We start from the raw sequence: 15,793 nt of genomic DNA, 5'->3' as shown, positions 1-15,793 counted from the left end.
GCAGGAATAATTGCAGCAGTAACAGAGCTTAGACTGAATTTGGCCTTCACTGCTAACATAGTTATAATGAGACAACAATGGGCTTGAGGTGATTAACTATAAACAGAAATAGTCATGTCAACTGTTTAACTGCAAACACAGCAATGCCCTTCTCAGCAGGCTTAGGCAGCTCAATACATCCAATAGTGAGTGGGATAACTAACCACTCAGGGTCTTATTTTTTATTAAGTTTTCATTTCTCTTCCTTGTATCTTTCTTGCAACTCTAATCTTTAAGCACATTCAGAGTGGCATGAGCACCCTTCTCAAAACAGCAGTATTATTACTTGAGACAAAAGCAAGACCTTTGAATTGAATTACAGACATTTACTGTAGCCCTTCTCCAGTCAAATATGCTGCCTTGTGTTTTAGCATCAGAAGTAGTGCTTTATGTCCACTCACCAAAATTATTTCCATTCCTGGGACCCAATAAGTCCTCAATGCTACAAATAAGCTGTCATCCTTTTCTCTCTAACGAGGATCAACCTGTTCTTTTCACTTGCATGACTTTCTCCATTTTAGTTCTTTGTCTAAACAGCAAATCAGAGGATTTCACAACAGCTGTGAATCCACTGAGCAGAATCAGGCCTGTTAGATCTTTACAGACATCAATCTTTATTGCAGCTATATCTTAAATTACAGAACTCCTATTATCTCTTTTTTTAGAAACAAGTTTTGTGCAAGCATTCAAGCTTAAAGTCAATGCTTACAAGGAGCTTAGCAAAACCATGATGGGAATGGGATGCCAGGGGAATAGATGATTCTCTCATCTGAAATGCATAATTAGCTTTTGGTTAAGTGTGCAATTAACATTAAAATTTACAATCAAATATGATGGTGTTCTAATTTTACCTCCTTTAAATGAAAAAAAAAAAGCGCTCAGTTACCAGTGTTGCTCCTTTGAATCCCTTCCCTCTGAGGCAAGCTGCTCATCCCGTCATCCAGGCAACAACTGATACAAAAAGCTTTTAAAAACTCTGCATATTTGCCTTCTGGACAGCTACACAGCATGGGGTTTATTTTGGTTTACACTTTTCTGTTTTGTAATGGTAACTGCCACTCAGGATAATTAGCAGTTGTCATATTTCTGTTTTTAAAGATCAAAAAAAAACCCAGAGCGATGTTGCTTTGTACCCTCTCCCCAGCTGTGCCTGAGAGCTGGAACATGTGTTTCAGACATCCACTACAACTAAGCTCAGACCCCGACAGGTTTCAGCAGTTAAGCCATGGAAACAGTTTTATTAATGGGAAGGAAAAAAGCTTCATCTTAGCAGTTTAATTCTGATAAACAGTACCTTAAAAGAAAACTCATACTGCAGTCTAAATATGCTGCCTGTCTCAACATCACAGCCAGTTTTTGCCTTTCAACCCAAAGCTAACCTCTATTTGCCTTTTACAAGGAGGGTTGAAAGGAGTTGCAATGGTAACATTAGCTGTATTTAGTTATGTTTATGACTAATCACATAAATGCTCATGTGTTATGTGCAGTACATGCACCAGTAGAGTCCTTCGTGTAAGGTGCTGTGCAAAAGTACAAAGGAACTGTAATCAAATGCCTCATGCAAAGTATGTGCTGTGTGGTAAGTGTTGTGGTGTGCAAGTGTTTTGGGCTAAACCCTGCCAGTGATTTTCCACCAGTTCATTTACGTTACTGTGCAAAGAGTAATTAACCTAGACTGGGCTAGCACAAAGGACCAGACTTCTCCTCCTCAGCAGTTAACCTTAATGCCACGTTGCTCACAAGTTCTGCTGTTATTTTTACCACCATTTATCACTTACCACCAATAGACACACAAGTGCACAGAAGAAGGCAAAACAAAGAAATCTCACATTGCTCTCACCTATAACCAAAATCACTTTTATTCACTCAACCTGCTTCCATCTGGATCTGGACAAAGTGCCCCTCTCTAGCTGCTAGGCAACCTGAACTCTGCATTAAGTATTAACTGTTTGCATTTGCTAAGAATATGTTACCTTTGAGGTTTATTTATAATAAAAAACATACCCAGCTGAAAATGCAATAGCTTTGCTTCAGTAATCATTAATTAGCAACTCTGGGAATACAAAACTGTTGGTCAAAAAAGAAATCATCTACATGCACACCCCAAATGTGGAGAGATATTACAAATTGGCTCCTTACAAAAAGATCATAAGGAAGATGCTTTGTATGAAAGTGCTATTACAGATGGCAGTGGCATAAAAAAATCTAATGCAAGAATTACATTTATGTAGATATTAGAATATCTACATAATATATGAATATATTTATGCAAATAATGTTTTACATTCAATATTAAATTACCAAATCTCTTCCAGCTACAAAATTAACTTTTTCAGTAAAGGTAATTTATTCTATTTACATAACAACACCATTCCTAAACAAGACAGAAAATATTTGAAATTAAAACACAGTCAACTCACCTTGGAGTTGTTTAAAGAAATAAATAAAAAAAAAAAAAAAAAGGCCTGAAAAGCATTATATCATATAACCCCTCTCTGAATCATTTCACTGGTTTGGTCTCTAGCAGCAGTGCTGTCACTGTACCTTAAAAACATCATGAACAGCCTTGCTGTGTCCCATTCCTCTCAAGCTAAAGAGATATTCCTTTCAAGACTTTTCAAAGCAGATCATTCCCCAGACTGTCTGGTCGCTAGCACAACTGATAGGGCTCCTCCTAAAATACCCATTGGGTGATTGAGGTGTTAATGTCAGCAAAGCAAGAGGCTCACTAATGACATCGAAATTAAACCGAGCAGCACTGTTTTTTGATCATTACATTTGACAGCTTGTCAAATCCTGATTCACCAAAAAACAGACTTCCTCAAACCCAGCACAAACACAAATGCTACATCTCTGGTTTTAAAATGCTCACCAATTTCTGCTGGAGATACAAAACCACAAGACAGGCCAGAAAGACATTTACTGACACAGCTGTTAGTCTTTATGTGCAGCTGCTCAGCACTTGAAGCAGTGTGAATTTTTCTTTAAGAAAACCCAAGGAACTCTTTGTAGCTGAGGTCCTGCACCCAAATATCCTGCTCCCCTGGTCAACACAGGCAAAAGTCTATGTGGAAAGTCCCACTGATCACTGATCCCTCTGGATCACCGCACAGCTGAAGGAACTTCCTCCTCACCTTGAGATTTGCGGAACACAAAACAAGGTTACTTGGCATAGCCCTTGAGCACCTCCAGTCTGCCACAGCTGCACACACTTCAGAGCTCCACAAGCACCCATGAACTGAAAGAGACCTGGCTCTGTGGAGCAGAGAACATTAGAGGTTCCTACAAGTGCTTCTCTCTGGATTTTATAAAGACATTTGAAGTGGTTAAATTAAACACTTGTACCTTCTCCTTCTTTACTTAGTTTCACATTAAACCTGACTCAGATAAGGCTTAACATCAAGTTTAGGAGGAGCTTAATTTTTAAAAATGTCAACATAACTGGAAAATGCCAAGTCAAAGCAAAGTGTTCGATGGAGTCAGAGTCCTGCACTGACAGAAACTCAATAGCAGCTGTAAGTCATTTTGAAAAGTATTGGAAAACAAGTTGGTAAGAAAATTCTTCTTTCCAACACAGAGGAACACACAGGTTTGATAAACTAATGGCCCCCATTATTACTACATGCATCCTGAAGGACACAGTGAAATTACAAGTATAATCTCAGGACGGGCAGGAGATAAACAAGCTCAAATACTGTGTTTTTTCTGGAGGGACACACTTAATGTTTTTGTTAAGGTCCTTGAATTATGACTCACATCAGGGACCCAAGTGTCAAACATTTAGATGAACCTTTTATTGAAAATAAATGTTAAATCAACAGTGTTGTTGGCAACTCCAATATTTCAGGTCCCATAGACAGCACCCTCTGAGGAATCCACCTGACATCTCTTTTCATAAGAAGTTTAAGGTTCTTAAAGCCTTTCTCCCCCCCACAGCCTTCAAACAGATTTAATTAAGATTATTGTTTAATTCGCTTCAATCCCAGTATTTCTGGAAAACACCCAAATATTTTATGGTGCTTTCTCTCTTGCTTTTACACAACTTAATAGAAAATTCCATGTTCCAAGATTAAGAAAGACTGGCTGGATGCAAATCATCTTTAGTTGCTTATAGGGCATGAAGTACAAACATTTTTATTACCTAAACCCTAAATTAAATCAAAGTTTCACGTCAGTTTATCTACATTAGTTTCAATGTCAGGATTTTACAACACAAAAAGAATCTTTTATTAAATAATTTATTGTACCTTGTACCCAGCAACACAGAACTAAAATGAATCATACAGTTGCAGTACAAAAAAAACCACCACCTCATTGTAGATTCTCACTGTTTACTCTGACTATTCAAGATGATCACAATACATTAAAAAAATCAGATGTGATTACTATAATTCTACATTTAAATGCAGTTATTAAAGATTAATGATAAACCAAGTGTATACAGATCAATTAGAAGACTATGCTTTTAGCTGGGGCAGGACATGGGTATAAATGCTTGGTGTTGTTGAGCAGGTACATGAGTTGCAGGAAGACAGAAGTAACCTGTGTAGAGGACATAAACTGATAGTAGAAATTATGTGTAGAGTTCAGTCACTGAGTACTCACTGAATTTCTTCAACTACTAGTGCTCACTCAAAAAGTGTTACTACAGGACTCCAGACCTGCCAGGGTTTGTTGCAGTTTGACTGTACCTCAACTCCTGAGAATGCAGAGCAGCTGCTTAAGGCCAGATCAGGACTGACCAGTTGAATGAGACAGCAATACAAAGAGTAGAATTACTCAGTTTACTGCAGAGATACAAAGACACAGTCACACAGAACTTAGGAACAATCAACATCTGTATTAGTCCAACAGTCCACTCCCAAACATGCTATTTTTTACCGTTGTACCTTTACTGGGATTAATATAAAGCATTTTTGAAAACACTGGCACTTACCCAAATCTGCAGCTTCACACGCTTGTCATTTCTGTAAACTGTTTTCACTTTGAAGTCAATTCCTACTGTGCTAACGAAGGCTGGTGTGAAAGTGTCATCAGCATATCTGAAGAGGAAGGATGTTTTACCCACGCTGCTGTTGCCAATGATCAGGAGCTTGAACATGTAATCAAAATTTTGGTCTGAAGTATCCTTCTGCCTGTATCTGGCATCTGTTACTGAAGCCATCTAAGAAAATGACACACATGGAAAAAGAACAGATTTAAGAGCAGTTCAGAATTTGTTTTCCTTAACTGTGTACCATATGTTTAGGTTATCTCTCTACTTTCTAATGTCATAACCACTATATCTGCTGAAGAAAGAGGAACACACTTCGAAATCTTCTTTTAAATCCTGGCTTTAAGTGGTTGTTATTCACTTGTACTAGGTAAGGTTTCCAAACCCAAGAGACACACGTGTTGCACTGCTTTGTGTTTAACAGAATAACAGATGGATACTGCAGACTGTTCAAATACTCATGGGGAAACAGCATTCTTTACTCCTGTGGCAGGGTGCCACTTCTGTTGCTCCAATAAACTACAGTACTGCAACCAAGAATTAAAATCTTTGACAGTGCATCCAGCTATGCAATTCATCAAGCAGCCTCCAAGGTAAATAAACCTAAATAATTCCTTTTATGACTTCTGTGGAAAATCTGCATTTCTAGTACATGCACCACCACCATTTTCTCTTTAGACAAGCTCTGTCCTCAGAGTTTACAGAAGATTAAAAAACGGCAGCAGGAGAAGATGAAACATCAGGAATTTCAGCTGAAAACTTTGAATCCGCCCAGCACCTATCTAGTCTCAAGACTGCAATTGAAATAAACAGCACCTGCATAAAATATGAGGGTTCGGTGTGGCTGTAGGCAGCATTTGGAATGGATAAATGATCCCTTTTCATTATGGTGTCATGAGAGTTGGGGATGTTAGCAGGGCAGGAAGGGGGGGAAATGCAGCCTCAGAGATCTCTTGTGGCCCTGAACTGCATTCAGAAACCAAAAATCAACTGTGGAACCTGAAATATCAAGACTCACTGAGCAGCCCTGGCTGCTTTAATGTATGCAGCTCAGACACTTTGCGGGAGAAGACAAGGAAAGCCCTGACTTTTCATGTCTGAACAGAACACAACTACACAGACCAAAATACTACAGTGGAAAAAAAGGAAATTTTACCTTTTAACAGATATACCACACTTGTAATCTCTCATGCTGTTTCAAAACCTACCCCACATCAAACAAGCAAAGGGTTTGGCTCCTTATAACCAGTCACAGTGTTGGCAAACTGGGGCAATGACAGCACTGATTAGCAGCTACTCATCCAATCCAGGACCTGTGCCACTTGTGTGCAGTGTCAGAAAGCACTGAGCAGTGCCAGAAGTCTCTTCTGCCTCCAGCATCCAGGGAAATAAGTTCATTTTCTCCTCAGCTCAGATTCATAGGCACCTTTGGGAATAAACTCCACCAATGGCTACTCTCACATGTGCCCAAATACTTTTCTTCTTAGCAAGTCTCACCTGCACACAAGACTTCACTCATTCACTGAAAAAAATACCCAACCAAAACCAAAACAAACAGCTCAAAATTCACTGTAGTTAAACAGCTATTAACCAAAGCAGATAACTGAACTTAAATTCCCAACAGAGGGGAAACAAATGAAAACCAACCTAGTTTAAATGAACTTCAGTACAATATGCATGACAGTTTATCTCTGATTAAACACATGCAACTTTCTCACACAGAGAAGGGCTGGAGCAGCACACATTTGTTCACAGTCTGCATTAACAAGGACAGTTCCTGAAGAAATTTATCAGTAGCTCAGCAGAGAGCAGCTGCACTGAATGCAGCGAAATCTTCCCACAAGTGTTTCTCTGTAGGATACAACACTATTCTGATACACTCTCTTCTGAACTTCAGCTGCTACTCAGTAAGGCTACACAGTCCTTTGCAAGCACTCCAGAACACACAAGTACGAATTTTCTTCTCACCAGTGCATCAGATAAAGGCTCTTCTACCCATGTGTTGTGGGAATTCTAAAATGAAGAAGTCAACATCTGACTGACCTACACACACTCAGGCCAAAGCACTCACTGCCTCCTTAATCTTAGGAACCTCAGCAGCAGAAGTTATGAATCCAGGTGATTAATTGATTTGTACCATCACCAAGCTGGAAGACAGTAAGAAATTATCTATTTCAGTAATTTATCTTCCCAATACACATTGTAACTTTCACAAATGCCACTGAGAACATTTGTGCACTTGCTCAAGAAGAAAAAATAAATTAAAAAAATCTCTACTTCTACATTCCACTCACAGAGGCTTAAAAAAGTGAGAAGCCCTCATCACCTGAAGCCTGGTCATTTAAAGATTCAGAGGCAGACCTTTAACAAAGAAGTATTCCACTAATCATACAGGAATCAATATCTTCTTCCCACCCCTGCCTTCACAGAATCCATCCACACACTCCAAGCTGATCTTTCAGCTGAAGCACTGCTGCTTCTATTAACCCCTCCAGATTGCTCCACTGCGTAACTGGCTACAAATGTGACTTTCAGATCTGAGTTTAAAAAGCAATTTGAGAATGTGGCCAGCTAGAGCAGCTTTGTTAGAAGCACAACACAGAAAACAAGATCAAATGATACTGGCACAGAATGTGGGGCTGTTGTCATAGAAGCACAGCACTCGCTGCCCTGCACACACCACTGTGCTGTGCTGAAGATGCTGCAGGTCAGCGCCTTGAATCACTAAAGGCAGCAGCAGAGCACAGAAATTCCAAAGAAAATCCCATTCCCTTGCTTAAATTTGACTTTTTCCTTGCCCTTATGGTCAATAGAGTGAAACTGAAAGGACTTCTGTGCTAATTTCTGATTGCTCTTCTGATGGCAGTTCATTGCTGAAGCTGTGCTCCACCAGCACTTGAGCTGGGAGCAATCACAAGGGCTGCCCCGGAATTTGTGGTTGAATCCTGAAGCCAGGAATCAGCAGACCTTTCTCCTAGTTATCCTCGCTCCCTTCCTCTTCCCCACCTGTTGTCCCACCCCTGCTCCAAGCACTCCCTAGCCATGCCAGTCCTGAGGACCCCACAGAGAGCTGGGTCAGAAAATACAGAGATCCCAGATAAAAATAAACCCCCCTACAACTTCTCCTGTCTTGCAGGGCTGTTTTTAAAGTTGGTTCAGTTCCTGATCCTGCAGAGCTGAGGGAGCCAAGCGGAGGGGATGGAGCAGTGGGAAGCAATGGCAGTTGCTATGCTACTGAGAGAAAGGTCCACAAAATCACATCTCCTGCAGGCCCTGAGCACCTGGAGGAGATTCTGCAGCAGCAGCAGAGGGAAACAGCAACAACACGTTGAGGCTGGGCAGCTCCCATCCAAATTATCCAAACAGCCACTGCTCCCAGAGGATTGTGTTCCCTCCTTGGTGAGAGGACATTTAGCTGGCAGAGTAACCCCCTGCTCCCTGGGTACACAGTGACATACACTCTTTGTTAGGGTGACTCCAAATGCAGCAGCATTTCTGCTTTTCACACAGACACACAGCCTAACCAGGGTTCTCTGACAGAACACCAAGTCAAATACAACTGGCACACAGAGGGCAAGAGATACTCATGACTGTTTCCATTTTGACTGCCTTGGAATAATCCTCAATAAAATACCTATACAGGAAAGGTTTAACTACATTACATAAAACCCATTACACAGGAGAGGAAAAAGCTGCCAATCAGATTGTCCTTGAGAACACTTCAGTGTGAGACCTTGCATCATTTAGTTTTTTGCTGGGCAGCCCACTTCTTTATAGCTAAGAGCATACTAATTTTGACAACCTTGTGCTTCAGCAATGGGAACCAAGTCTCAAACACTTCCAACTAGTTTTGTGAGAATAGACAGTTATGTAGCTACAAGATACCTTATTATTTCCCTGTTGAGGAAAAAGCCTGCAGTGTGAGCTCATCCTTTATTAGACAGAGAAGCCACATAAGAGCAGGATACTGCAAATGCTCTAAAGCAATAAAATCTTAATCAGAGCTTATTAGCCGCCAAAGAATATGTTCCTTGGTCAAGGTGGCTCTCCTGCCTTTATTTTATACTTTGGTCTAATGAAGTTTAAAAGAAAAAAGCCTATCACCCTGAGACACCTCCATGGGAAACAGCCTTTGCTGCTTCCAGTGCTCACCGAGATGGGTCATATAGATGGATCCACACAGCTGTGCTCTTCCATTTGTGACCAACATCATGGCACAGAATCGAACTGGTTTGTAGTGCAACACAAACCATCAAAGTGTTACTGCTCTTAGGAATCGCCAGAAGTGGTCACTGCCACCCCTGTTCTGCAGAATTTACTGCCCACAGCCAGTTCCAGTGAAAGTGCATGAACTGTCTAAAGCTGATGGTGTTGGATAGAAATCAAGGGGTATATCCCACCATCCATTTATTTTCAGGTAAAATACCTAAGGTTGACTTCAGCTGCTGTCAGCACTTACAGTTTTAGCTACAAACTAATGGAGGGCTCTTCTCTAGCCTCTCACAGACAAGAAACAAGAAATCTGAGCATTGCCCTGGAAGTTTACATGTCTCTGTATTAGCAACAACCTAGGTGTGTTCACAGATACGCTGCTTGCATGTCCCATCCTCTCTCAATTTGTGAGAAAGAAGTCTGAATTTGGAAGAGTCCCTATGTCTGCTGTCAGCCACCTCAGTTAACCATAAAACATGGTCACACTGATGCAACTTGTACACACCAAGACAGCTTGGAGAAGACTGCATGGAAACCTCATAGCAACTTTTCCATATCTGAAGGGGTCTACAAGGGAGCCAGAGAGGAACTCTTTGTTAAGAACTGCAATGATAGGACAAGGGGTAATGGATTCCAACTGAAGGAGGAGAAGTTTAGGTTAAATGAGAGAAAAAGGTTTTTTACTCTAAGGGTGGTGAGACACTGGCACAGGTTGCCCAGGGACGTGGTGGCTGCCCCAACCCTGGCAGTGTTCAAGGCCAGGTTGGATGAGGTGAGGAGGTGTCCCTGCCCAGGGCAGGGGGTTGGGACTAGATGATCTGTAAGGTCCACTCCAACCCCTAAATTTTATGATTCTATGATTCTATCTGCAAATTCAACTTGTTATGAACCCGCATATTCTGTATATTACAACTTCTGTGCATTTCTAACAGTAAAGACATTTTCTAATATTTGCCATTGCTTCATTTGTAAAGCCAAATCTGAATTTTACTACCTATGTTTTGTAATATATATAGGACCAGTGACAATTCAAATGTGACTGTTTAACTGTTTCATCCACTAGCACACACACATTTCTTTTATTAGGCAGATGAGAAGATAGAAATTTTAGAGTGGTGGTTTCACCCTAAGAGCCAAAGATGTTGTGACAGCTGCTCCAGGCTGGGTCCAGCCTTGTTTTCTGTGGTGTATGTCTGTGTTTTCAGCAACTGAGCCTCTGCTGTTTCTCCTGACATACTATTTTACTGCCTTACAGAGCTATGAGTGCTAAATCATTCCTTTACATCAGACTGCAGACTTCTTTTTTCTTACTTCCATTTTACTATTCCTGAGCTCCAGTGCTCAAGATCAGCCAAGAGAGAAAAACTGAGAAAGAAGTTGATGACTATCAGTCTAGAAGAAATAAATGGTAACAGCAAGCAACAAGAAAAGGGGCACAGACACAAACAGCTGTATCTGCTGGACTCCTGGCTATCCACAGGCACTGAGGAATATGGAAGGAAGAACAGAGATTACTAGATACACTCATTTAATAAAGCAGAAATAAGGAGTCTAAGTAAAGGTCAAAGTTTAAAAAACCCCCCACATTTACATCGTGCTGAAGTCAAATAGGTCACACACGTGCCAAGGCTCTCACAGAAACATAGGACAGCAGCACTGTAGACCTCTCTGAATATGCTAAAAGACTATGCTGTAAGCTATGTGGTAGGGAAGGAACTAAAAATGTAGATAAACCGAAAGATCTCTTAATCTCTAATATCTAGTTTAACAGTAACCCATGAGAGATGTTACTAACATGCAGCATAACTTCTTTTCGAAAGAGTTAATACCATGTGGGTTTTTCCCCAAAAAAAGTCTTTCAAAGTGCATATAAATTAAAAATATTCTAGTTCACAAATTGCACATTTATGTCAATTTTCTGTTATAAAAACTCACTCCTTTATGTGCTCTGTCATTGGAAAATAAGCATTTTTTGTTTTCTTTTTCAGAAATCAAGTTAAATTCTGAATGAGATTTCTATCAAGCAATGGAATTTTTTACAGCCAATGTGTGGTGTCCTAAGAATAAAGCTCATAAAGGAAATAAGGCCATGACCTTACACAGTCTTACACAAATGCTGTACTGCAAGAGAGATTCATCAGAAGCAGAAAACAGAGTATGAGCAATTAACACAACTTCTAATAAATATTGCAAGCAAGCGATAGTTACCAATTTAGATTTATAATCCATGAGACAGATGAAGGCTTTGCTGTTAGTACATGAATCAAGAGAGTGGTCACACTGTTGAACCTGTGATGTAGAAGCAAAAGGATTACAATGTTTGTGATAAAGGTGAATAATGAGAATATTAGGTAAGAGGCTAATGGGTAGGCAGGTTGGGCTGTGACCACACTGCTGTGTAAGGTCTGAGCTTCCTTCACTGAAGGCAAAGAGGAAAGTCCTGTAGCATACAAAGAAAACAGAAACAGGGCTTGAGTTAGTGACAGATAGCAAGGTAACAGCAGATATTTGGAGCCATCAGTTTAAAGTTTATTAAAGGGAGATTATCTTGATTAATCTAAAATAAAAATTCCAGACAGATCTTCCAAGCGGGTGAAAAACCTGAGATAGGAATCATCACATGTTTTCTGCAGAAAGGCAGCACAGCAAATGGAACAAAGGAACAGCTGAAACACATCTACACTTCAGTGTTATGCACCAAGCCTGGATCAAAGTCTACCCTGCTGCAGAGGGAACTGCAATAGGACATGGAAACCTCTGCAACTTACAGTACATCTACACAAAAGTAACTGCCCTAAAGTAATAGTTATTCCAGATTTTGAGCAGGAAAATCAAAACAGAATTTTTCATGGCTAATACAATCTAAAGGCCAACTCTGTCTCTGGTGCATTTCCTCTCCAATAAAACAGGGTACACCACCATTTGTCATCTTGACTTCCATGATCTTGTCTCCTGTGGAGACTACCAAAACATGTGGACAAACTTGGACCTTATGTAAATAACAACCTGCAGCCACCTAGTCCAGGTCAGAATTTGGACAAATCCTCTCTCACAAGCCACACGATTGACAATCACCTCACTTGGCAACAAGACAGCACATAGCTCTTGCCCAAAATATTGCACATTTTCTGGTATCGGTTACGTTTCCTCCTGTTTTCACACTCCTGTCCCCTGCAACAACTGCTTCCTGTGGCAGCCTCTGGCTCACACTTCAGTACTGTCCAGACCTTGATTTTGGGGTGTCATCCAGATAACTCAATTGATAGATCTACAACAAAAATCATTCAACTCTGTACACAGAAAATCTATGTTTATTACTTTAAAAATGCGAGCCACTCATGTTGACAGCAAAAACTAATGAGTCCGGAAGTCTTTACAGGAAGATGTTCATAGTGGATTTGGTCTGGAAAATAAGTTCAATATATGCATGACAACTGAAGGATAAAAACCTCTAAACAATGTAAGTGGCTATTTATTATTATCACCCATTCAGATTTGGGAACACAGGCCATAAAAAGAGCTTTAAAAAGGCTTCTGAGAATTTGCTGGATGTGGAACAAGAGTCAAGAACCTGCAGATATCACTCTTTGGCCATCAACTCTCTAACTTTATTACTACATTTAGTTCAGCTGCAAGTTGTTGTTAGAACAATTTTCTCAAGCCAAATGTATCTGTGTGTCTGGAGCTATGCCTCACCTATTTCCTGCACAACATTCAGCATCCTCAAAGTCCATTTTAGAGCCACAACAAAACTCTCAGAAAGGAGCAATTAGTCACTCTATTTTTACAATGGCAAAAAAATTCTGGAGAAATAAAGGTTTCCACTCTTTATTCTCTTCTATGAGTGTTTTCATTGTGGCTCTTTTATAATCCCATAGTTCCATGCCTGGTGGCAAAAACTACTCCAGAAGATACCGAGAAAAATATTCAACAGTAAAAGATCTCCCCTTTTAAAGGGAAGCCACCGACCAAGCCCAGCTCACCTCTCTCCCAAAGGATGCATGGAAACAAGAGATATATATTCTCCCTGTGCCCTAAAGAGCAGATGCAGAGATTTCTGCAAATCCCTGAATATTCCATTGAATTTTGGAAATTTGGGAGCACAATTTCTAGGTCTACAGAACTGCTAGGTAAGGCTGACCCTGAATCCAGCCTTGTCCCAGAGAACAGTGCGAGCTGAGGAGGTTGATTGCTGTTACAAAACTCACCACCATCAAAGCCCTTCCTTCCTGTCACAAACATTGCAGCAAAGGCCGAGACAAAGGACTTCAGTCTCCTTCTCCTCAGCTCTCCAGCTTTGCAGTTTTGCCTCGGTTTCTTCAAGAATGAAATGGCACTAGTGAAGTCCTTCCAAACATTTCACTGCTGAAAACACTGAAGCAGCAGTGACATAAAAAAATTCAGAACAACACACAAGACAAATCGATACCAACTCTACTACAAGACGTGTAAGTCCCTGCTGATCCTTCCCCAGCTGGAGGGCAGGGCACAGCTATGTTCTGTGTTGGGATACAGTCTTCCACGGAGAGTGCCATGGCCATGCCTTCTCACAGTGGCAGAAGACAAGGACAGTTCAGATGCATGATTGAACTCACCCTACCTGGATCTAGACTCAGGCAGATACCCCTCCATGAAGGAGACGGGTACAGATTTTCTGCATCACCAGGTCTAAAACCTTTCATTTACAGGTAAAAGTAAGTTGCTGTCCTGACCAAATCAGGGGACTGGAAACTGGTATTGTCTTGTAGTAACCACCTGCACACCAGAACCACACAGAGACAGGGCCAGCCCAGGATGACTCTGCAGTATGGAAGTTTAATTTGGTTCCTTTTATCCTCCTCTTCCAAGCAGAAAATCTGTGATGAATAAGTTAATTCATGCTAAGATGTTCTCCCATGCTGCAAAGTAATCCACCTGCTATCCAGGATTACAACAAGCACCCCCACACTTCCCATGTCTTAATGAGCTAATACTTCCAAACATAATTCTTACTGCTTACATCAAGTATCAGACACTACCACACTGCAGTAAGCTAAGCACACATTTCCAGGAGCTCACTAAAGATGCAGAACTTGACACACAAGATAGATTTTTACAGCAAAAAGCATACCTGAAATGACCAGTTCAGGACATTTCTTAATGTTAACCACGGAGAACTGCCTCAAAAAAACCTACTTCATCAGCCAAACCAGTACAGAGAACAGACATGGGCATACTCGGGAGGGCCAAGTGGACATGAGTGCCCTTCCCTGGCACTACAACCAGCCATGCATGACCTTGAAATGTGATGCTGAGACTGCCCATTTTAGTCTGGGGCTGCATCAGATCATATGAAAATGAAGGTAGGAAAAACTGAACCACACACAAGTCAACTAACATGACTGTTACATGACAACAACAACTATCATGTTCAATACTAACTGCATTGCTTTGCTGCACCTATATGTAGCAAGAACTACTGCTACTAAAACCTAAAGCTACTAAGTCTTCTCAGTTTGTTACCCAAAAATGTATTGGATCTGAAAAGAGGGCAGCACTGTTTCGTCAAAATTGCAAAGGAAGCTTGATTTAAAGTTGGTTTATTTGTCTCTCTTCTGACTTATACTATAAATTGCTCTGATAAAACTGTCCTGAAGGCAGTGATCACACCCAAGCCTCAATAAATGCATATACAGTCACTTCCAGGATAGCAAGCACAAAGAACAGGAAATAAGAGCCTTTAAATTACACACTTCCATACAGCAGTGTATGGATTAAGTCGTGTACCCACTGTAATCCAAAACCAGTACTCCCATGATCTGTGTGCAGTTACAAACACACAGATGAAAATTATAGTTCCAGAGACATTTTTACCTTGACAGGGAAAAATCCCCACATTTATAAGGAAATGTTTATTTGAACATAGAGCTACCTGAGCTACACTGAAGCCCCACAAACTGTTATTTGCACAACTGAGAGTGCAGCTTTGGGTCAGGAGTAAGTGATAGGAAACAAAACAGGAGAGGCTGAAACCATATTTGCCACCAAAGAACTGCACAGAAATGTGTGTTCTGAGGCCATGGTCTTATATTGTCTCAGGGCATGAGAAAATCCAGGTTAAAATTAACCCCCACTTTTCTTTTTTTGTCAGGTTAGAATTGAATTTAGGTCAAATTAACCTGATGCACAAGCACACCACTGCTCAGGCTTTTAAGAAGGAAAGAACAGCGTGGAGACAGGACCTTGGGAGGCACAAAGGTGAAACTGCTCGTGCCAGTGACAGCAATATTGCTGTGGTTACTCCGTGCATCAGACGACACTGCTGGGCTGCCGGCAAACACGGAGAAACATCGGGGAAAATCAACATGTAGTCTCCAAACACGGCAAAAAAAAGACCACATGTGTTCCGTACAGCACAGACTGGAGAGTTTATACTTTTTAAGAACTAGAGTGATTGATCCGTTTGGCCTTGTGTGCTCAGTCTCCCGTGCACTAGGGCAGCGTGTGTGGGCACACTGCCGGCAGCGCTGCTCCTCCACCTGCTCGGCCAACGCGGCTCTGCGGGGGGAG

The 15,793-nt window shown here is 40.9% G+C and overlaps 1 protein-coding gene across 1 annotated transcript in view; it reads right to left on the bottom strand.

Moving 5' to 3' along the window:
* The window catches only part of LOC103800300 (ras-related protein Rab-3B-like), a 41,101-nt gene extending 35,898 nt beyond the window's left edge, over positions 1 to 5,203 (bottom strand). Inside the window, exon 1 of the mRNA XM_009072671.1 lies at positions 4,976 to 5,203. Within this exon, the coding sequence (XP_009070919.1) occupies positions 4,976 to 5,203 (228 nt within the window). The remainder of the gene's footprint in view (positions 1 to 4,975) is intronic.
* Positions 5,204 to 15,793: the final 10,590 nt, after the last annotated feature.

The sequence above is a fragment of the Acanthisitta chloris genome, unplaced genomic scaffold (assembly GCF_000695815.1).
Source record: "Acanthisitta chloris isolate BGI_N310 unplaced genomic scaffold, ASM69581v1 scaffold17564, whole genome shotgun sequence".
Lineage (NCBI taxonomy): Eukaryota > Metazoa > Chordata > Aves > Passeriformes > Acanthisittidae > Acanthisitta > Acanthisitta chloris.
This window is presented reverse-complemented; position numbering and strand designations above follow the sequence as displayed.